Consider the following 23,028-nt stretch of genomic DNA (forward strand, 5'->3'; position numbering starts at 1 on the left):
AATGGCTGTTACACTTTCCTCTATCACTTCCCTCTATCAACCTGGGATTCTACAACCATCCACTGGGAGTTGTGATAGTTCCCTTCACGGAACATCTACACGCCGACGGACTGATGTTAACCTCTCCTCATCTGGATTCAGCAGTGGTATCGTTGTACATATTTTTATACCAGTATCATACTTAGCTACATGTTTTTATGACTGCTTTTGCTACCGTTTGGTATTACTCGCACCATTTTTACAGTTTATGTAGCTACATCGATTTTATCTCCAGTGCAATATTTATTTGGTTACCTACTTGAAGACTATTAAAGTTTTAAGGCTATTCCCATCGAGCGCTGCCTTTGTGTGTTTTTTGTATTCTGCTATCCATTTTTCCAGTGGTTGGTAGCTGCACTGGGAATCAGCCTGCAAGGAGATCAGCTAAAAGTAGTTGAATCTGTATGTGCTTTATAATTAATCGAAATTAGTTGATTAATCGATTTTAAAAAAAACGATTAATCGAACACAAAAATTGTAATCAGTAACAGCCCTACTATAAAGCCCAAAACACTACGGGGCCAATCAGAGTTCCGTAAAGTGGTGCAAAAGGCAAGCACTGTATGAGGACTGAAAAGTACAGAATCAGACCTCCTGCTTGCAAATTGCCTAGCATCTCTGTACAGGGACCTGACTCAAAAATGTTGGCTATACATTGCTATACAAATTGGTCAAAAGAAATGAAGTGGTGACACAGCTAAGGCAAAAGAAGAAAAGCTTATGTAAAAGCTTATGTAAAAAAAAAAGAGCTACTGAATTCTCAAAGCTTGTATTGGTGGGCATACACATGCGTGGTATAAAAGTAAAGAGACCAAATATATTTTTTTACACATTGAATGGTCCTCCTTAGTCTACGTTCATTATTTACACAGCCTTCATCAATTTGCAATCTGTGGTGATTGCCTCAATAACTTTACCAGCCAAATGGACCAGTAGGTTACTAACATTATAATATCCCTATCTGTTTGTAAAACAATATATTTCATGCACTCTCAGTAAATTGTCAATACTGTCCTTGAAATTGATCAAACAATATGCTTCCTTAGATCTCTGGTTCACTAGCTATATAGGTGTAAAATATTTTTGTGCGGAAATCCAAGTGCAGTGGAATGTTACAGCAGAAAGATCATTTAGTACTTGACATTCTGCCAGCTGCCGGTCACGAGATGACAAGGTTTTAGTTCATGGTGCTATCAAAGGAAAACAATGAGAAGTCTGGCACTGTCTGACGTCATTGCCCAGCCAGACAGGAAATTAATTAGAAGTAAGGTCTAATTGAGAGGTAAAATGATGCCAGATTTATTATCCTTGTTCTGTGTAAGAGTCTGCCTATCATTTCATTATTTGTTTTTCATCTCATTCAATTCCCTATGTAAGGTCGCCTCATTCCAGTATACTCCATGGGACTATACCATTTGCAAAACTAGTCAAAAGATATTTATAAGCCAAAACCTACATTGTACAACCATAAAAGTTTTATTTTTATTTTAACCTACAAATTCTGCATCTATATATATATATATATATATATATATATATATATATATATATATATATATATATATATATATATATATAAATATTTTTTTTATCCACGTCAGGATTTTGAACATTAGAGCTACAGCCTAAAAAAAGTCAAAAGTTTTTAGGACGCATCTCTTACATTCAGCTCCTTCCCCCCTCCCCCAGCAATTACCAGCTGTCGGGTAATTGCTTTGTATTAGGGGGCTCTTTCACACGTCAGTGATGATCAGTGCTAAAAAAATGCACTGATTGCTGTATAAATGACACTGGCAGGGAAGGGGTTAACACTTGGGGGCGATCAAGGGGTTAAATGTGTTTCCTGGGAGTTGTTTCTAACTGTGGGGGGTGGATTCACTGGAGGAAGAGAGAGATCGTGATTCAGCTTAGCTGAAACAGGAGCTCACTTTTCCTCCCTGACAGATAAGCGGCGTGCTTTGTTTACATCAGCACAACGCTGCTCCGTGTTTCTTCTGAACGATCGTCGGGTCGCCGCAGACATTGCGGCCACCAGACCAGCTTTTTGGCTCCCACTGTATTCAATCACAGTGGGCGTGCCACACCCTATAAACCACGTACAGATACGCGATCTTGCGCACCTGGGCCGCCCTGCCACTGTAAATGTATGTGGGGCCGTCTGAAGCAGTTAAACAAGAGAAATTATGGAATTATTTACAGTAAAACAGGGGATGGAACTTAATCAGAAAATGCATTCCTTGCATTAGCCCAAAATAAATAGTAAGTGAATATATTTGTTTGTTTAAAAAATCTCTGTTAAACTTTTGATAGATACCCTAGAGACATTACAGGTAAACCAGACTACTGTGTAAACATTAAAAGCATTCAGAAAGTGGCAGCATAAATCAGAACGTTACACGGTTGGTTTAAACAAATGCCTGTTGTCTCACACTTACTAGATTAAACTGCTCTTGGATTTCTCTTGACATGCAGTGTTAAGGATTTTCATGAAAAAAGCACTTTCCTTCATGGATTCAATTTATACTCTCAAAAGTAAAGATTCTGGCAAAGTCAGGTCTAGCTGCTTACTACTATTCAAGATGTTTTAAGTCACTTTAACAGTATTTTCCTCCCAGCTGTAATATACCGACTGCCAAAATCTATCCTGCTGAGAGGATGGAATTTCTTCTGTCGGAGAATTGGGCCTATCTCTTCCACTTACTTCTAAAAAGAAAAGTGCATTGACTGAGTTACTGAAGAGTATTAGAAGACTTGTAGGTCTTAATACTACTTTGTGGCTCTACGTGTTTTAAAAAGTATAATTGAGTAAGAGGAGGCACAAGGTGCTTGTACACAGCAAGGCATTTTCATAATTCTGCTCCAGAATTCCCCCAGAGTGCTCTAACACAGACTGCACATAGTATACACAACTCAACTTTGCTTCAAGTTGAAGGTCAGTGATGTCACTGTGACACAATGCGTTGAGAATGTATCCATAACCTACTACAAGAACCCACTGCACCAGTTTATACAAGGCAGTATGACTGTGTTATAAGGTAGACAAGGCAATGCGACAAGATACTGGTAAAGTACTGTGCACTGCTGTGACTGCAATCACTTAGTTAAACTGGTTAATCTACAGTTGTTATTAATATTAGTTATTCTGGGGTCCTATAAAACAAAGAACCGCTTGAAGAAGAATTTCACTAAACATTTTCAGCATCCAAACTGATAACACAACAAAACCTAATGCAGTTAAGAAAAAAAAAAAAAAAAAAAAACTTCTGGCATACAGCACTGTTTATGCATGCATTATGAAGAAAAAAGTAAGACTTGTCTGTGTCCTGGAAACAAGGTAACACTGACCTTCTCTTCTTGAGCACCGTTTACTGCTTGCAGGGCCTACCTGAACAGGCAGTGAACCGAGGAGGGGAACCATGTGCCAGAAGCCATGTGGTTAGAGGGAAGGATGAGGAGAGGCTGTCTTTTGAAGTCTGAGGTGGGGGGGTGGTTGCATACCCCCCCCCCCCCCAGTGGGAGTGAAACTGTGGGCTTTGTATTAGTTAAAAGATGAAGGAACCAGGGAGATTCCCAAGCTTCCTGGGAAGCTTGCAGAGGCAGCTAGGCAGGGAGGCACCTGCAACAAGCATAGTAGCCTAAAACAAAATACCAAACATATGTCAATCCTGTTGGTCCAGAGGAAACACCACAACGGAGATATGCAACAGCTTTTTTTATAATAGTAGATGATGCGTTTCCTGTTTTCGGTGGGAGGAGCCCTATGCTGCCATGGAAGATGACTGGTGGAAAAAAATTCTTCCGTGTGCCAGGAGTAACTATGTTCACCTACCTCACCTTGTTGACTTGCCTAGTGTGCACGTCCCCCGAGCAGGCCAATTTTAAGATTTCAGTTGAATTGCACTTTGAATAACAATTGTGTGGTCACGTAACACGGTACCCATATGAAATTGTTATAATTTTTTGAGACAGCTTTCTTTTGGTGATATTTAATCACCATTTTTGTTTTTTTGCTATTTTTTTTTTCTCACTGATGTGTGCTGAGATGGCTGCACTGATTATTATTATTATTATACAGGATTTATATAGTGCCAACAGTTTACACAACGCTTTACAATATAAAAGGGAGACAATACAGTTACAACACAATAAAATACAAGAGGATTAAGAGGGCCCTGCTCAGAAGAGCTTACAATCTAATAGGGTGGAGCAGGTGGTACAAAATGTTGTAATTGTGGGGAATAAGCTGATGGAAGTGGTAAAAGATTAGTCGGAGACGTGATAGGCTTATCTGAAGAGGTGCGTTTTCAGGGTTCGCCTGAAGGTAGCAAGAGTAGGGGATAGCCGGACAGGTTGAGGTAGTGAGTTCCAGAGGATGGGAGAGGCTCTGGAGAAATCCTGGAGACGAGTATGGAAGGAGGAGACGAGAGAGCTTGACAGTAGGAGGTCTTGAGAAGAGCGGAGATGACGGTTTGGGATATGTTTGGAGACAAGATTGGTGATGTAGCTCGGGGCAGAGTTGTGGATGGCTTTGTAGGTTGTGGTTAGTATTTTGAATTTAATTTGCTGGGTGATCGGGAGCCAGTGCAGGGATTGGAGGAGAGGTTTGGCAGACACTGAGTGGTTGGTAAGGTGGATAAGTCTGGCAGCAGCATTCATGATAGACTGAAGAGGGGATAGCCTATAGAGAGCCAGGCCAATAAGAAGGGAGTTGCAATAGTCAAGGCGAGAGAAAACAAGGGAGTGAATGAGGAGTCTGGTGGTTTCATTTGTTAAAAAGTGGCGAATTTTAGAGATGTTACAGAGGTGAGTTCTACAAACTTTTGACAACGATTGGACTTGAGGCTGAAATGACAAGTCAGAGTCTAGGATTACACCGAGTACCCTGGTGTGAGGGGAGGGACTAATGGTTGCATTGTTGATTTTGATGGAAAAGTCATGGAGGGGGGCAGGGGAGAATATTAGTAACTCCGTTTTATAGAGATTTCGTTTAAGGAAGTGGTGCAACATCCATGCTGAGATGTCAGTTAGTAAGTTAGTAATGCGAGAGGAGACTGAAGGAATGAGGCGAGGAGTAGACAGATAGATTTGGGTGTCATTGGCGTATACGTGGTATTGAAAGCTGTGGGCGGTTATCAAGTGACCAAGGGAGGAGGTGTAGATAGAGAAGAGAAGTGGTCCAAGAACAAAGCCTTGGGGGACCCCCACAGAAAGGGGCAATGGAGAGGAGGAGACAGAGTTGTAGGTAACACTGAAGGAGTGCTGTGATAGATAGGCAGAGAACCTGGATAGAGCAGAATCTTGGAGCCCAAAGAAAATTGAGTTTATTGAGAAGGAGCGAGTGGTCAACGGTATCAAAGGCTGCAGATAGGTCAAGTAGAAGAAGTATGGAGTACTTGCTGTTGCATTTAGCAGTTAGTAAATCGTTAGTGATTTTTAGTAAGGCAGTTTCCGTGGAGTACTGCGAGGGAAAGAAGGTTATTTTCACTGAAGTAGGAGCCAAGACGTGATGTGCGCTGATGAGGCTCCACTGATAGGCACTGATGGGTACTGATGAGGTGGCACTGATATGCTGCACAGGTGGGCACTGACAGGGCTGTACTGATAATCAGTGCCCTGATTATCAATGTAAATGTATGTTACCACGGGAGAGACGATTATCGGCTTTTCTTTCCTCACACAGTGACAGCGCTGGAAAAGAAAAGGCTGATAACCATTTGTTTACATGGGACCAGCTGTGATTGGATACAACTGATTACATGGCAAAGGGCCACTGTGGTTGGCCCTTTACCTTGATCTGTGTTCAGCTGTGTCGGAAGTTGTGCAAGAAAAAGGCAAGGTACAATGGCAGAGTATTTAGGGAGAATGGTGCCGACCGAAAATGACTGCATGTAACTGAAGAGGGAGGTTGGAGCATCCTCCTAGAGGGGGAGAGCAAGATGTGTGTTAATGAAGTCAGCTGCTGAACTACTTCCTTCCAATGATCTTCATGTCTTAAGGGTCAGATTGCGGGAAGTAATAAAGGCGTTTTCTATAGGAGACAATGAAGGCTGAGGTATAGTCTGCCCTAGAATAGAGGAACAGATTCTTCTTTTCTGCAACAGAGGTACATCAATGGTATGTTGGTACGTAGGGAAACTGGAATTTAGGGGAATAAAGATGAACTTAGCCCTTAATGTGTAAGTCGTGATGATGCAGTGTAGGGGAAATACCAACACAACATGCTTCCCACCAACGCATGACCTTAAAAAGTAACTATATGCAGGGAAAAAATTAAAGGCTACCTTTGAAAATGTAATTCTGAAAATGTTAGTTGCCTGGTGATCTCTGACTACAGAGCCACAGTCTCAGAAATATGCAGCTACTGATGCCCAAATGGAGCTCTGCTTATTAGGAACACAAAAGCCTTGGGATCAGCAATAGCCAGACAAATTGCACTAGATTGAAATCTGTAGGTTTCCAATACTGACCAATCCAAAAAAAAAGAAGAACAAAGGACACACGCTGCAATATGTTTACTAATAGTCAGTATTTGCAGTAAAATGCCCCTCCACTCATGCCTCATCTGACACCAATCAAGTCAGGCAAATGATAGCATAAGCACTGAACTATTGGAAGAAGTGGGAGTGTGCAGGTGTGCCCCTATCCATGGGGGAGGCAGTGGGGACGGTGTAGGAGTGCCTCATACCCAGTAGAAGGCAGAGGGAAAAAGTACATGTATGCCCCGTAACCACTGAAGGCATAGATGACTGTGCAAACCATTGCAAGGCAGAGGAAAGCATGCAGATGGGTCCCATAACCAGTAGGAGTCAGAGAAGGGAGCCTATAACCAGCTTATTTTTATGGCTGGTTTTATTTAAAAATAAATGGATTGAATTCTCGGAATGTTCCCTAGAAAATGATAGTACTCTCTGACTTTACTTGCAGCCTGGAGTTACTTTTTAAATGAATTATGCATACAATCTAATAAAGAAAGTACTACAGAAACCATATAAACATGACAAGGGATTGTGATTAAACCATATGTTTCTATTACTCAATGTCAGGCCCGGCAGACAAATGTCTTGCAATGCTTCATTAGTTCTCCCAGGAATTTTGTCACTCACAAAAATGATCTGATTTTCTATAAATCATGAAACATTTGCCCAATATGTATCTACACAATATACAGCTGATTCTGGTTTTCCTCCAGAGTGAAAGGAAATCCCCATTAGGTGTTTCTACTTGGCAAGGTGCATTTGGCAAGTACTTCTCTTGGACTAGGGTGTGCACTTCCATCATCATTTTTCAAGAGATCACAGTACACACGGCTTGTTCCTATAGTTCCTTTTATTTTAATCCATAACATTCTTCTGCAATTTCGCTCACTGAACTAATCTCCTTGCCTGATTCTTTAAAACATAAACTTGGCCTGCTGTGACACAATGCACAACACATTGCACTATCACGCCGTCGCCTCGTCTTGGCTGATGCTTTCCTCAGTGGGTAGGAGGTAGCTTCATGTGAACTAAACGGAACCCTCTGGATGATTACTTGTGTGATACGTCTAACTTCTTTCACTTTCCCATCTGGAGTAACAACATTTCTTGGCAGGAAAACTTTAGGTTACTTTGGGACAGTCAGATCTATTTTCTAGAGCCTAGGCTTCGGTTATTACAATGGTGCAGTATCTGCTTCACATAACACTTCTATGAATTTTTTCATTTCACGATTGATAGTTCTGATAGCACTGCACAAACATTTGACTTTTTTGTCATTCAAATACCAGAGCTAACTTTCTAAAAGAACACATTTTACTCCTTCTGAGGATTTCTAGCAACCAGTATTTGTCCTTTTCAACCAACTTATGTTGAAATGGATAAATTGAAAAAATAAATCAGGGTTCTAGTCGCCAATAGGTCATTGTCAGGAGCCAACAGTCATGCAAACTATGACATCTAATAAATTAGAACAAAGAAGTTGTGCCAGCTGTAAATGCAGATATTATACTGTGGGACTATGATTTAGGTATATTTTTTTTTTCCAGAATTAAAGCCGAAAGTTGTTACGACTGGTGTTCTCGGCAGGAATTTTTTTTTTTTCCCAACAGGATTCCCCTCAAGCCTGCCTTGCATACACACGTTCAGGCCAAATACCGCCTGTCCAAAGCGCTGTGACGTACAACACGTACGACGGGACTATAAAGGGGAAGTTCCCTTCAAACGGCGCGACCCTTTGGGCTGCTTTTGCTGATCCTCATGTTAGTAAAAGTTTGGTGAGAGACGATTCGTGTTTTTCATGCGCTGCATTAAACGATGCAATAATTTGTGATGTGGTATCTCCATTACGAACGCCAGTTTTACCAGAAAGAGCGCTATCGTCTCATACTTAATTCTGAGCATGCGTGTTTTTCCCCCCTCGGAAAAGCATACAAAGGACCGTTTTTTCCCATCAGAAAAAAGAAAGCCGGTTCTCTTTTTTTTTCCGGCAGTTTTCTCTTCGGGGAAACTGCATTTGAGCATACACACGGACGGTTTTCCCGGCCAAAAGCTCTCATGGCAGTTTTCCCGACGGGAAAACCGGTCGCGTGTACGAGGCATCACAGTCCATTGCTCTTAGTGAATTATTTAACTGTATGTGGCCAGACCCAACATGAACCTGAACTATCCCAAAATGTCTCTAAGGTAACAGTTCTAAAATGTTGGCAGCAGTTGGCGTCTTTTAAAGCTAAACTTCAGACAGATATAAAGACACCAATTAACGCGGTTCTGTTATCATGTTACCAGCTCTTTTCTCCTCACACATCGTTTCCAGTGTGAGGAGAGAAGAGCTAGAAGCAGTGAGTTACAGATCTGTGTTCTGTAGTGTATGCACATACACCACACCTGTCCCATTGCCCCCCCCCCCAATTGTCACCTGTCACCCAACAGTCACCCATAAAGTGCACCTGTCACATAAAGAGACTGCCATCAGCGGTGCAACCGTCACCCATCAGTGACCGTGCCCTGTCACCGTCACCCATCAGTGACCTGCCCTGTCACCCGTCCCTCATCAGTGACCTGCCCTGTCACCCGTCACCCATCAGTGACCGTGCCCTGTCACCATCACCCATCAGTGACCTGCCCTGTCACCCGTCACCCATCAGTGTCCTGCCCTGTCACCTGTCACCCATCAGTGACCTGCCCTGTCACCCGTCACCCATCAGTGACCTGTCCTGTCACCCATCAGTGACCTGCCCTGTCACCCATCTGTGATCATCAGCGGTGCACCCGTCACCCATCACCGTCACCCATCAGTGACCATCAGCGGTGCACCCGTCACCCATCAGTGACCTGCCCTGTCACCCATCACCCGTCACCCATCAGTGACCATCATCCGTCCCGTCCGTGGCCTGTAAATATATGCTCTTACCAAAATTCTCAAGCATGTAAATCAGAAAGTCCAGGTGGGAATCATTCTAGTTGTACTAATTTGTTTATCCCCATAGGTTCCACGTTTACATCATATATTCTTTTATAGGTTTTTCCTTAAAAACATTTGTTTTGAAAAAAAAGCAACCATAAAATTATAAAATTGGTAATGTAGACATAATTGCCTTTTAGAAAAGAACACACTACAGAGTACATATTGGTTAATGAATAAAAATTTCTGATTTACAGTCCATAAGGGAAACAATAATTGTTAAAACTAACATGAAAGGGGTATAAAAGTCCAGTATTTCTCTTGTGTATCATACCTAATTGCAGTACTTAACTGTAAACACATTTTCAGCATTTATTATGTGTAGCATTGTATCCCACAAAGGCTGGCAAGTAGTCAAAGATAAAAATCGCCTCACAAATTTTACATCAGGTTATTGAGGCAAATTAAATAGCCTTACCTTCATATATGCTTATGATATGCGGGTGGCTGAGTGATGACATGATTTCAATCTCTCGCCTGATGTGAACCATATCTTGCTCATCTCTTATTTTGTCCTTACGGATTGATTTTATGGCAACCTGAAATATTTAAAACATTAAGCGTTACTCTGGGAACAGAAACAGATGTCAGACAACAATTAGGACAGAACAAAAATCAACACAGATGTTGTTTGTTGGCAATTAATACATGCAGACCAGACCAAAGCAAAAGGTCTCCTCTGAACAATATGATACATAGTCAGCATGCACCAATATAACTGTAAAAAGATACATTGTAAAGTGTGTGGGCCAAGTAGTAATAATAAATAATTTTAATAGTTCGAATTATTATTTGGTATACTATACAGCCCACACACTTTGCTGCACCCAATATTAAAATTACTGTCTAGGTTCTATAGACATTCAACTCCACGGCAGTAGGAGAAATACTGTGGCTTGTACGTTCAACATTATTCCACTCTGATCAAAAATTAGTAGACAGTTCCTAGTTAGTAGATAAAGATACCTCAGTGGTATTTATCCAGTCACAAAATATCTCTACAGGTCCCTATGCTATGTATCACTGTAAATGAGCTTGGGCATTCTCATGGCTCATCATTATCCTAACTTCCACTTCACACACATTTTCTGAATCCAGTACAGGTTGGGTCATTCCCTATCCTGCAGTTCATGTAAACAAAGGAGCTGGATACCGGTGACATCAGTGCCCTTATATGGACACATGTCCTCAATTAGTTGAGGTCACTGACTAAATATGGGCATGTGTCCATATAAGGGCACTGATATCGCACCCCATTGTTTACATGTTCTGTGTGGTGGGGGGAAGAACCCAACACATAGCTGATGGAATCAGACAATAGTGTGAAGTGGAAGTTAGGATAGAGATGAGCCTGGAGAATGCCTAAGTGAATTTGTAGTGAGAGGGAATCCGCAACACGAACACAGACAGGTATAAAAATGCTTGTTGTAAGCAGAGTAAGGAGAGGAAAAAACATCTCTTAGGTGAATCTTTGTTGCAGATTTTCTCCAGCTCGTCTAGTAAACCCATTGTCACTGTGACAGTAGCTGAGAAGAAGTGACTCTAATGGCTTGGAATTGGAGCAAAACTCTAATGCCGCGTACACACTACCGTTTTTCATGATGAGAAAAAAGCAATTTTTAAAATTGGTCATTAAAAACGATCATTATTCTCGATGAGAAAAATGGGCATTAAAAATTTAGAACCTGCTCTATTTTTTATTGTCGCTTTTCACGTCTTAGTTTTTCTCATTGTGAAAAACAGTCGTGTGTAGGCTTTAACGACAGGGGAAAAAAACGTGCATGCTCAGAAGCAAGTTATGAGAAGGAAAATTTGCATAATCAGCCCAAAGGGTGGCACTATTCAAATGGAACTTCCCCTTTATAGTGCCGTCGTACGTGTTGTATGTCACCGTGCTTTGCTCGAGCATTTTTTATTCAGGATCGTGTTTTTTTCCATGACATGAAAAATGGTCGTGTGTATGCGGCATAAGGCCCCTTTTACATAGGTCGGGTTCCGTAGGAGTGTGCCTGCTCAGTGGGGAATCTGTCCGCAGGCAGGCACATGGCTGGTCTGTGTCCGCTCCGCTTATGCAGAGGGGACACCGCCACAGCCCATTCTCCTCTGTCCGTTTACACCCAATGGCCATTCGATCCGATAGATCAGGGGTCTCCAAACAATGGCCCTCCGGTCATTCAGCAACTACAATTTCCATCATGCCTAGTCATGTCTGTGAATGTCAGAATTTTACAATGCTTAATGGGATGTGTAGTTCCCCCTCCATCTGTTTTTAACAAAAAGGACTGGATCGGATATTGGCAGGGGTCAACAGAAACATGTCCGCTGACACCCGCCGCCCCACAAAGGAGACGGTGGGTCTGTCAGGGTCCACCTGAACAACGGTCAGGCGGACCCAATCGATGTGAAAGTACCCTCTCTCTCTCTCTTGCATAGTTTCTGGTAAAACCATTGCTACTGAATCAGGAACTGGAACGCTCTAAAATGTAGCCCAGCATAGTAGTAAAACCCTGAGGCCCCGTACACACGGCCGAGGAACTCGACGTGCCAAACACGTCGAGTTCCTCGTCGAGTTCTGGGATGAAGCCGCCGAGGAGCTCGGCGGGCCGCCTTCTCCCATAGAACAACGAGAAAATAGAGAACATGTTCTCTATTTTCTCGACGAGCTCCTCGGCGGCTCCATCGAGCCAAAAGTGTACAGACGACAGAGTTTCTCGGCAGAATCCGGGTTTTGACCGAGTTTCTCTGTGAATTCTGCCGAGAAACTCTGTCGTGTGTACGAGGCCTGACAGTACTGATTCTCCCCTGCTCTATCCAAAAATAAAACAATACATTTGGCTGGGCATACACCTTATCGTGCTTAATCTTATACAAGATCCATGTACTTTAACAGGTAAAATGAGTTCATTCAGTACTTGATGGACAACTGTTGTGTGCATTAAGCCCATGGTATAAAAGTCAACAAGTGCTTAATCCTAGAGATAAAGGATTTCTGGCATATATTATGTAAGTCAAAAACGCTTGCTGAAAATAAAGGTGATATGAGGTAAGAGTCAATGCTTTGACGTCACCAAGATAACAGGCAAATATTTGGTCTGTCAGAATTGAACTAGAGACCTTTTCCTAATTTATTTTCCAAGTTGTCTAGTTTGCACTTCACATTTCTTTGAGAACATCTGGTGACAATCAGGCACCCTCCCATTGACAGCGCTGGCGGCTGAAACATCCCTGAGATTTCTTTTCAGTGCTAGCACTTTAAAGTTAACAGGGAAGTGCAAATTCTCACTGTTAGGTGTTACAAAAGTTTCTAGGTGGTGGAACAATAAGGTGGAAAAATAATCCGTCAAACAAGTCTAATATACACATGCATATTTGCCTTAAATATTTATTCTCCTGGGTAGCAGACTACAATACAATAAAACAAATGCACAACTTTTTTGTCACGGTGTTCACTAGCGGCTTAGTAAATAAATAACAAAATATATCAAGTGAACAAACATACCTCTACGTGTGCTTGGAGACCTCTGAAGGTATTGTATTTAGATTTTATAGCAAACTACTTGGCACAAAACTGCTCTTAACTTTAACCCAGATACTGGAGCACAGACTACAAATCCATCAGATCGCTTTTTTACCATCAGTTTTTCATTTCGGTTTTTAGAAATCTGCTGTTCAATCATACATCTGATTTCAGCAAAGACTGTACACAAAACATCATATTATGAAAAGTCAATAAAATATAAGTAGCAATGGCTTAAAATCAGTGATTTAAAGAGCTGCAAGAGCATGAATTATATTTATTTGCTAGGAAATCTTAAAGCTGGAGTTCACCCGAAAAAAGGTTTTTAACATTAGATTTAGGCTAATTAAGGGGAGCAGAAACGGGTATTTTTTTAAAAATCAATGCCGTACTTACCGTTTTAGAGATAGATGTTCTCCCGCCGCTTCCGGGTATGATCTTCGGGACTGGGCGTTCCTATTTGATTAACAGCCTTCCAACGGTCGCATACAGCGCGTCACCAGTTGCCGAAAGAAGCCGAACGTCGGTGCGGCTCTATACGGCGCCTGCGCACCGATGTTCGGCTACTTTCAGAAACTCGTGACGCGCTGTATGCGATGGTCGGAAGGCTGTCAATCAAATAGGAACGCCCAGTCCCGCAGCCCATACCCGGAAGCGGCGGGAGAACATCTATCTCTAAAACGGTAAGTACGGCATTGATTTTAAAAAAAATACCTGTTTCTGCTCCCCTTAATTAGCCTCAATCTAATGTTAAAAATTGATTTTTTGGGTGAACCTCCACTTTAAAGATAACCCAAGCCTAGAATTAAGGGGAATTTGCAGAGGGGGCTGAAATGTGAATACAACTTTCAATCAGCCATTTAGATAGATCCATAGGCCCTTTCATTCTTGGTCACATACCCTAAAGCTTGCATTAGGACACAGTTATTACCTTTTGTGTGACTTCCACTCCCTTTTAGATTGTAAGCTCTCAATTATTTTATTTTATTTTATTGTAACTGTACTGGCTCCATTTATTGTGTAGAGTGCTGTGAAAACTGATGGTGCTCAATAAATCCTGTATGACAATAATTATGATGTAAACTACAGAAGCTCTGATTGCTAATGTCATTCACTCCATGTTAAGTCCCAGCAGCTTTAGAGCCGGTTCACACTGGGGCGACTCGTCAGGCGGCTCAGCCGCCTGACGAGTCGGGTCCCATTCAATGCAATGGAACCGTTCTAATAGGAGCGACGCAAGTCGCTCTGACTTAGAAAAAGGTTCCTGCACGACTTCAGGGGCGGCTCGGGGGGCGACCTGCATTGACTTCTATACAGAAGTCGTTTTGCTGGTCGCCTCTGAAGTCGTCCTCAGGACGACTTGCAGAGTCACCCCCGAAGTCGTGCCGCGGGAGTGTGAACCGGCTCTTAGGGTATGTGACCTGAAATCAGACGTGTCAGAGAAGCTGCCTAATAAAGGGTAATTTCATTAAGATTTTAAAGCACTTACACCTTCTTTCTATATATTATTTATAATGGACTTTTAGATTGGGTTTAAATATAGACCACACAATCTCAGAGCTAGGGGGACCTGCAGCAGCTGCATTGAATACATCTTTGAGGCTGCTGTAGTACCCTGTAATCCATAAATTCAAATAGTCCTGCAGCAATGGAGGAACCAGAAATGGAGGAAAATATCCCAATCATAATTCAGGATGATCAGAGGCGGCTCTCTAATTAGGCAAAGAAGGTGGTTGCCTAAGGCCTCGTGCTTTCAGGGGCCTCGCGCCCACCTAATTTGCCTGATGTATGTGATAGAATGGGAGGGAATGTCCCTGGTCACTGTCCCCAAGCTGGCAGGGTGAGCGGGCCGGGCTGGTAAAGGATCACCGTCTTTCATATACAGCGATGCCTGCTGCAGACAAATTGTAGAGGTGGAGGCGGAGCTGCTGGCCGCTGCTGGCCATTGCTGAACCCGCCAGAAGGTAGGGGCGGACTAGGCCGGGGGGCAGGGAGTTTTTTTTATCGCTTGAATTATTTTTCCCATTATGGGCGTGAGTGGGGCCTCATGTCTAAGTTTTGCCTGAGGCCTCACAAAGCCTAGAGCCGCATCTGAGGACAATTACAAAATCACCCTATTTTCATCTGATGATCCAGCCAGCAAGTCTGTTTTTCAAAAGCCCAAGCACTCCAGCAGAACGTATCAGTTTATATGGATGAGACAAGTCATTTAACACTGGCAGGAATGGTTAAAATGTTCAGCTTTTATTCATGTAAAACATTTATCCCAAAAGGAAAAGAAAAATGGTTTGCTGCAACTGCTTATAAAATGTGAGCTAGAGTCTGGCTTCAATTAGTTAGTATAGTAGTAAAATACTAGTGTAGTGTACTTAAATCTGCTAAGGACGCAGTACATCGAGGTAAATACAGTATAATTTTGAAGGTTTTCATGTTTAATTCCATTTGGTTATGTGTGATGTTATACAGGTACGTTATTGATGTAAAGGTGAGAGCAATGGTCAGTTTTGCAAATTATACATGCACACTATCACAAATCATCATGCTAGATCTGTCTGGCATTTGGTATTGCAATGATATCAGAATATTTAAAGTAGTCAATATGAGGTCAAAATTAATTTTGATAAGTAGACTTCAATTGCTGTGCAAAAGGTCATCCCCATGGAGACGCTACCAGGGGAATGTTGAACAATTCTAATTAAGGAGCCATAAATGAACGGAATGCTTGGAATCAGTGAGGGGGTAATAAAAACCAATGAAACCAAGTAAAATTATGCTGTAGTCTATCTGCCATCCACTGATAAGATTTGATGATCTAAAGTAGGCTGCAATAGGATTTTTTTTCTATATTTGCTTACTAGTGTCAATACTAGAATGTTTTCCAAAGCAAATGGTATGGTTACCAAACCTGCAGCTGCACTAACATGCAAGCTTGGGCATGAACACCAAAGCTAAACAAATATTACACAGCAATTAAGAATTAAAATATTGGCCAAAAAACATGAATTAAAAAAGGACCAGCACCCTTTTAGCAATTTTTAAATATACTATACATAAAAAAAAAAAAAAAAATGATCTAAATATAAATATTCCAACCACTTAACCACTGTGCTTCCTCCTGACTTTTGCATTCCACAATAGAACTGATCACAAATATAACAAAAACTGGGTCCTACCTATTGCTAATGGGGTGACAAAGTCGAGGCACCAAAATAAATGCTTAAAGAGAAACTATACTTGAGAAAAAAAACATTCCCCTCGGGATGATCTATGTACATCACAATGATTTTAACAAACTTTCTTGCAGAATCCTAACCTTTGTTATTAAGAAATCCATGTGTGTTTTTCTGTGTCCATGTGGAAAGTGATGACATCTCTTATGTGCTCTTATGTGCACACAAGCCATGGTGGAAGCAAAAGACCAAGATATATTGCCCGAGTTATCAAGGCTTCCGAATGCAGAACGATAATATAAAAAAGTAAAGCTTGATATACGCTAGTAGATTTTCAAACTTCCGAACAAATATTCATATGAACAGTTGTACGAAAATTCTTTGGGCAATCAATGGCTAGACGAATGTCATTCGAAAAGTACTTCAAATTTTTGTTAAATTTTTACTTTTTTTCAGAATAAATAAGGGGCTAATGCACGGGTGTGAATAGGCTCTTGTGGGACGATCTTTGGGTGACCAAGCTCAGTATATTGTATTGCATATATTGAATATTTGGGCATATTTGACAGGATAGTCAAAAAAGATACCACAGTAAACAGAGTGGGGAAAAAAAACACCAATTATTACATCACTTTATGCTGCATTCCATATTACATATTAGAACCTTAAAGCGGGGGTTCACCCTTAGAGGGCACTTTTCCCCCTTAGATTCCTGCTCGTTTTTACTAGGGGAATCGGCTATTTATTTTAAAATATGTGCAGTACTTACCCGTTTACGAGATGCATCCTCTCCGTCGCTTCCGGGTATGGGCTGCGGGAATGGGCGTTCCTTCTTGATTGACAGTCTTCCGAGAGGCTTCCGACGGTCGCATCCATCGCGTCACGATTTTCCGAAAGAAGCCGAACGTCGGTGCGCAGGCGCAGTATAGAGCCGCACCGACGTTCGGCTTCTTTCAGCTACGAGTGACGCGATGGATGCGACCGTCGGAAGCCTCTCGGAAGGCTGTCAATCAAGAAGGAACGCCCGCTCCCGAAGACCCATACCCGGAAGCGACGGAAGAAGATGCAGCTCGAAAACGGGTAAGTACTGCTCATATTTTAATACAAATAGCCGATTCCCCTAGACCGAACGAGCAGGAAGCTAAGGGGAGAAAAAAAAAAATTTATAAATGGGTGAACTCCCGCTTTAAAGGCCTTGTATATTCACTTAGACCCCTTTCACACTGAAGCGTTTTTACAGCGTTTTGGCATTAAAAATAGCACTATTAAAACGCTCATAAAATGCTCGCCATGCATCTCAATGGATCCTGCAAGCGCATCTTTGGAGCAGCTTTTGGGCGCTGAAAAAAAACCGCTCCAAAAACGCCCCTCTCCATTGAAATGAATTGAAAGTGCTGTAAAAACGCCTTACCCTTTCACACTGAGGCGTTGCACTGGCAGGGCGTTGAAAAAAAGTCCTGCAAGCAGCATCTTTGGAGCAGCTTTTGGGCGCTGAAAAAAACGCTCCAAAAACACCCTCTCCATTGAAATGAATTGGAAAAAGCGCTGTAAAAACGCCTTACCCTTTCACACTGAGGCACTGCAAAAACGCCAGAAAAAAGGTTTGGGTGCTGGCAGTGTGAAAGGGATCCGAAAGCACTCGGGCTTTCACATTGAGATTGCAGATGAGGCTTCGTTCGAATAACACTCGAATAACGCACGAATAACGCTCCAATAACGCTCGAAAAATTCCCCAGTGTGAAAAGGGCCTTAACAAATGGATACATAGCAGTCATTGTTCACAGCAGAGAGTGTCCTTGACCAAATGCTTGTGTTTAATGAGCCAATTTGGTTTAAAGGGATTGCTTAAGCCTGTGCTGCATTACGTCCCTGTGAATGTGGCGCTTCAATGAGGCTTTGTGGCGCTTTTTTGAAGCGTTAATAAACCTTGGCAGAGGCAGTGTGTGTGTATTTTGATATCTCATACCTGCAATTTCTTTAAAACAAAGCAAAAGCTAAAGCTGAATTAAAGCTTTGCCAAAGCTGCAGGTGCTTTAAGCAAGCTTTGTCATAGACTTCAATGGAAGCTATAAAGACGCTTTGAAGCACCACTAAAGTGACATGGGGTATAATTTTTTTAATCCAAGCAAGGTGTATACAGGAATGTAAGCTAATGATTATATTTTAGTGACAGGAGCTTTGACTGGCGTTGAGAGAGCTTTAAAAAAGCATGTCAGAAGCCATGTTTTGAAGCAAGTGTAAACGAGCCCTTATAGTGACAAAGTAAGGAAAAAGAGAAGAAAGGGCATACATAAATAACGTACATTAGTAGACCTATAAGCCAATATAGCAACTTTTACTTTCAACAGATCAAGCAGGAATTGCTTCCAGCTAAACCTCTCAGGAGGGGGCAGAATAATCCCTCTGTAAAGCAAATGCCATGGTATTACACTGTAGAATGTTGCTTCTCCTACCAACACGACCATAAATTCTGGTGTAAAACAAAATGATCACAGGTATGCAGAAACTATGATTACATTTGCAGCTCCAAGAAATTTGATCTTGACATTAACAGAAAACGGACTGATTCTCCTTAAGCTCTGTATTTCTTTACTGTAGTAAACCAAGCTGCAAAGGCACTCTTACTTTCAATAAAGAATACAAGCGCGTGCTTGGCTTTTGTGTTGAATTCCGCACAGTGTGCCAACTCCAAAGTGGGCTTCAAAGCCATTAGAGTATTTTAATGAGAGATGTTGGGCAGACGTAGGGAGGAGATGAACTAGAGACTTCAACAAAAGATGTTCCAAGTCAGAATGGGCTGCTTGTGGCAGAACATCATAAGACAGATCCTTTAAACATTGTCATACATCTGACCACATCCCAGCTAAATTGAAGATGAGATTTCCTCTCTGTATTCATACATACCAAAAGCAAACGCTAGCCAGATGTTAGCTGCACACATTTAGTCAAAGAAAACAATATTTTCTTTCCACATATAAAAAAAAAAAAAAAAAAAACACTAATAATCCATGAACTCATTCTGCTCTTCTGAAAGATTTTAAACATTTGACTGCAATTTCCTCACATGTGCCCCATCTGATCAAAGATAAAACATCCAGCATAAAGGAAAAGGCATTTCTTGATTTATAACGTCTTTAGGTTTTACAACCTTTTACAACATGTCAAGTCGTAAAGCATCTGATCCCCCAATCCTGACAACTCCAAAAAGGTTTGGGCTTTTTCTTTTTTCAGGAACAGGAAAACGCTCTATATAATAATACGACTTGGGGATATGACAAGCTAGAACACTTTTTTCCAACATTCGCAAGAATGCAAAGGAGAAATGATTATGAATCAATAATTCCAGTCATGAAACCCAGTGGTTTACTTTGTGTTCAAAAACTATCATGACCCTTTCGATGTTCTAGACGGGGTGAGAAGTTCATTTATCAATGTTTGAGTGACTTGGCATAGAAATGATCCTTCAGAGTTAAAGGTAACATCTGCCATGGTCGGGACATCTACACACATATGGATACCCCCTACAAGATCCCATTGGAACTCTTACAGACAATCCAAAGAAGAAGAGAATTTGAGTTAACCCAGCACACAATGGAGTGATTACATCTTTCATTTGGTCTAGAAACTCCAAATGGAACTAATCAACATGTCCCTGAATCATTATGTACAAGCATATTAGGCAAGCAATGTCCAGGTCTGAGGTTACATAACAGCAGTAATAAGAGAAGATTTTTTCATATCTACTGTTATATATTTGTTATATCACTATTGACACTTGTCTACATATCCACTGTTGCCAACAGGATTTTTCAAAAAGTGTATGTAAGGGTCCTTTCACACATGTGGACCGTATATCCGTATTTTTCGGATGAAATACGGCCCTACATGTATCTCTATGGGATAGCGGGTGTCAGAGGATGAACATCCACTGACACCCAATATCATCGGGCCCCGCTATAGTCCAATTCTGCAGACAGAGGAAAATCCTATTTTTCCATCCGTCTGCGGATCGGATTTGGGTGAACGCGGACAGACGGTCCATGTTCATCCGATCCCCCATAGGGGAGAGCGGAGATCTGACAGGGCGGTCCCTGCACTTCTCCTCGGCAGCCAATCAGGAGGGTTGATCGCCTCGCTGTGCATGCTGGGGAGGGGTATTTAGGGGGCAGTTGTCCCACCCCCCTGTGTGTGGCCCTCCTGGCCAGGGTGTGTGTGTGTTGCAGTGTTCCTGGCTCCGGGACCACGTTGGTCCGGAGCACTTAATTTACCTGTGGGCCCGGTGTGTAGACTGGGTCCACTATTTGCAAGTGGTCCTGGGCTGTCCGTCCCGTGGGAGGAAGCCGATCGATGGAGAACCTGTCTGGGAGATACCGAGCACGAGGCTGGTGTCTCAGGAGAGGCCTAATTGCTCATCAAAGGACACTTTGTTTCTGAGAGGCTGGACAATGGTCTCCTATCAGTTCCTGACTAAACTAAAGCTGTTTGGAGGAGATCCGGGTGCTGAATCCAGTTGAAAGGATTTTGGACTGAAGCTATCTCCACCTTTAGGAGGGTCTGTGGCAGAGACTTCACCCTAAAGTTTCCGAGCGGCACTCTGGTTGCTAGGTTGATGAGAGAGGCCTATCCAGATTCGCTATACCCACTCTGGCTAGAGTGGCAAAGAGAATTATCGTTGGAAGCAGGACTGTTTCCCGTAACCAGTTACACCTGAATCTGTCACCTTCCATACCTTCAATCCCTTCACCTTTTCTACTGTTTATCATTTTTACCCCGTTGGGTAATAAAAGCACAGAAAAGACACCTGTCATGTGGACATTGACTTTATTACAGCTCTCATCCAGTACCCCAGACGGCGGGAAGACAGAGGTAACGTGCCACCCAAAACAAACCAGCTGCTCCTTCGGGGGTAGTGCTACATAAGTTTTTTTTTTTGCCATCAGCAAAATGATCTTGGACGTTTGAACAACATTCTTTAACTTACAAAATGTGCATGCTTTTCTTGCAGAGTTGAGATGCATAAAAGACAGTGCTCTTACAAGTGACTCTAAAAATTTCAACATAGCCAATGGCTACACTTTTTCCATAGACAACATAATCATCACCTGATCCTACAATGTTATTGGGAGATTTTCAATTTTTATGGATACTTTAATACAGTTTTAACTGCAAGCACAGAAGTTTAGTTTTTTCATAAACAAAGCAGATTATGTAATATGTTAACCACTTGCTTACTGGGCACATAAACCCCCTTCGTGCCCAGGCGATATTTCAGCTTCCGGCACTGCGTCGATTTAACTGACATTTGCGCGGTTTTGCTACATGGCTCACAAACAAAATTGACGTCCTTTTTTCCCCACAAATAGAGCTTTATTTTGGTGGTATTTGATCACCTCTGCAGTTTTTATTTTTTGCGCTATAAACAAAAAAAGAGCGACAATTTAAAAAAAATAGATATATTTTTTACTTGTTGCTATAATAAATATCCCAATTTTTTTTTTTTTTAAATATTTTTTTTCTCAGTTAAGGCCGATACGTATTTTTCGACGTATTTTTGTAAAAAAAAAAAAAAAAATTGCAATAAGCGACTGGTTTGCGCAAAAGTTATAGCGCCTACAAAATGGGGAACAGAATTATGATTTTTTTTTATTATTATTTTTTTTTACTAGTAATGGCGGCGATCTGCGATTTTTATTGGGACTGCGATATTGCGGCGGACGTATCGGACACTTTTGACACAAATTTGGGACCATTCACATTTATACAGCGATCAGTGCTATAAACATGCACTAATTACTGTATAAATGTGACTGGCAGGGAAGGGGTTAACACTAGGGGGTGAGGAAGGGGTTAAATGTGTATCCTGGGTGTGTTCTAACTGTGTGGGGGGAGGGGACTGGGGGAGGTGACCGATGCTGTGTCCCTATGTGTCCCTATGTACAAGGGACACAGATCGGTCTCCTCTCCTCTGACAGCACGTGGAGCTCCGTGTTTACACACAGAGCTCCACGTCCCTGCTGTGTTACCGACGATCGCGTGTACCCGGCGGACATCGCGGCCGCCAGGTACACGCATCGGCTCTTCAGCGATGCGCCGGGACAGTGTTTACCCGCTGCGTGCCCCCCAGAGGCGCACGCGGGTAATGCACTTTAAAAAACGTCCAAAGACGTCCACTTGGCACTTGAGAGCCGCGCTGTTGACGTCTTTTGTCAATAGCGCGGGTCTCAAGTGGTTAATAAAAATCCAATTCCGAGAAGTGAGTTGACAGTATTTACATGGTAACAATCAATGACCATTAACTGAGCTTTTACAGAACGCCATGGACTTGAACGCAGGATAGTAAGCTAAAGAAAAACAAGACAAATCGCTGTAATTTAAAAATAATTCCTCAGTAAAAATGCAAACAATTTTGACTGTCATTAAATATGAATGCTTTAGCTGAAGTTAAACAAATTCATTCTGTTTGTTTTATAAAATATGCCAAGCGTACCGTACCGGCGGATAAGACGTCTTTTTACACACAAAAAAAAACAGCCAAAAAGCAGGGGTCGTCTTATACGCCGGGTCAGTCCCTCGGATGGCCGCTGGATGTGCAGTAATACATCGCGGGGAGCGTGGTCTGGCTGCAATTGAATATGGCTACTTAATCCCGGAGTTCCGCTCCTCCACAGAGCTACACAAAGCCATCCAGCTGCCCACCCGAGCTCCTCTCCCCTAGAACTGGGGATATCGACACCATTCATCCCCTGGATCATGACCCGCGGCAGCTCCCGATCATCAGGAACATGCAGGCTACTTACTACATGCAGCCCCCACAGCTTCTGGACCAAAATGGCGCCGATCAGAACAGAGACATCCCGCCGCCGA

At 42.1% G+C, this 23,028-nt stretch overlaps 1 protein-coding gene across 1 annotated transcript in view; it reads right to left on the reverse strand.

Annotated features, from left to right (window-relative positions):
- NUAK1 (NUAK family kinase 1) overlaps positions 1 to 23,028 on the reverse strand; it is a 139,138-nt gene that overhangs the window by 64,715 nt on the left and 51,395 nt on the right. The window contains exon 2 of the mRNA XM_040344218.1: positions 9,896 to 10,016. Coding sequence (XP_040200152.1) covers positions 9,896 to 10,016 — 121 coding nt within the window. The remainder of the gene's footprint in view (positions 1 to 9,895; positions 10,017 to 23,028) is intronic.

This window comes from Rana temporaria, chromosome 3 (assembly GCF_905171775.1).
Source record: "Rana temporaria chromosome 3, aRanTem1.1, whole genome shotgun sequence".
In the NCBI taxonomy this organism is placed as follows: Eukaryota; Metazoa; Chordata; class Amphibia; order Anura; family Ranidae; genus Rana; species Rana temporaria.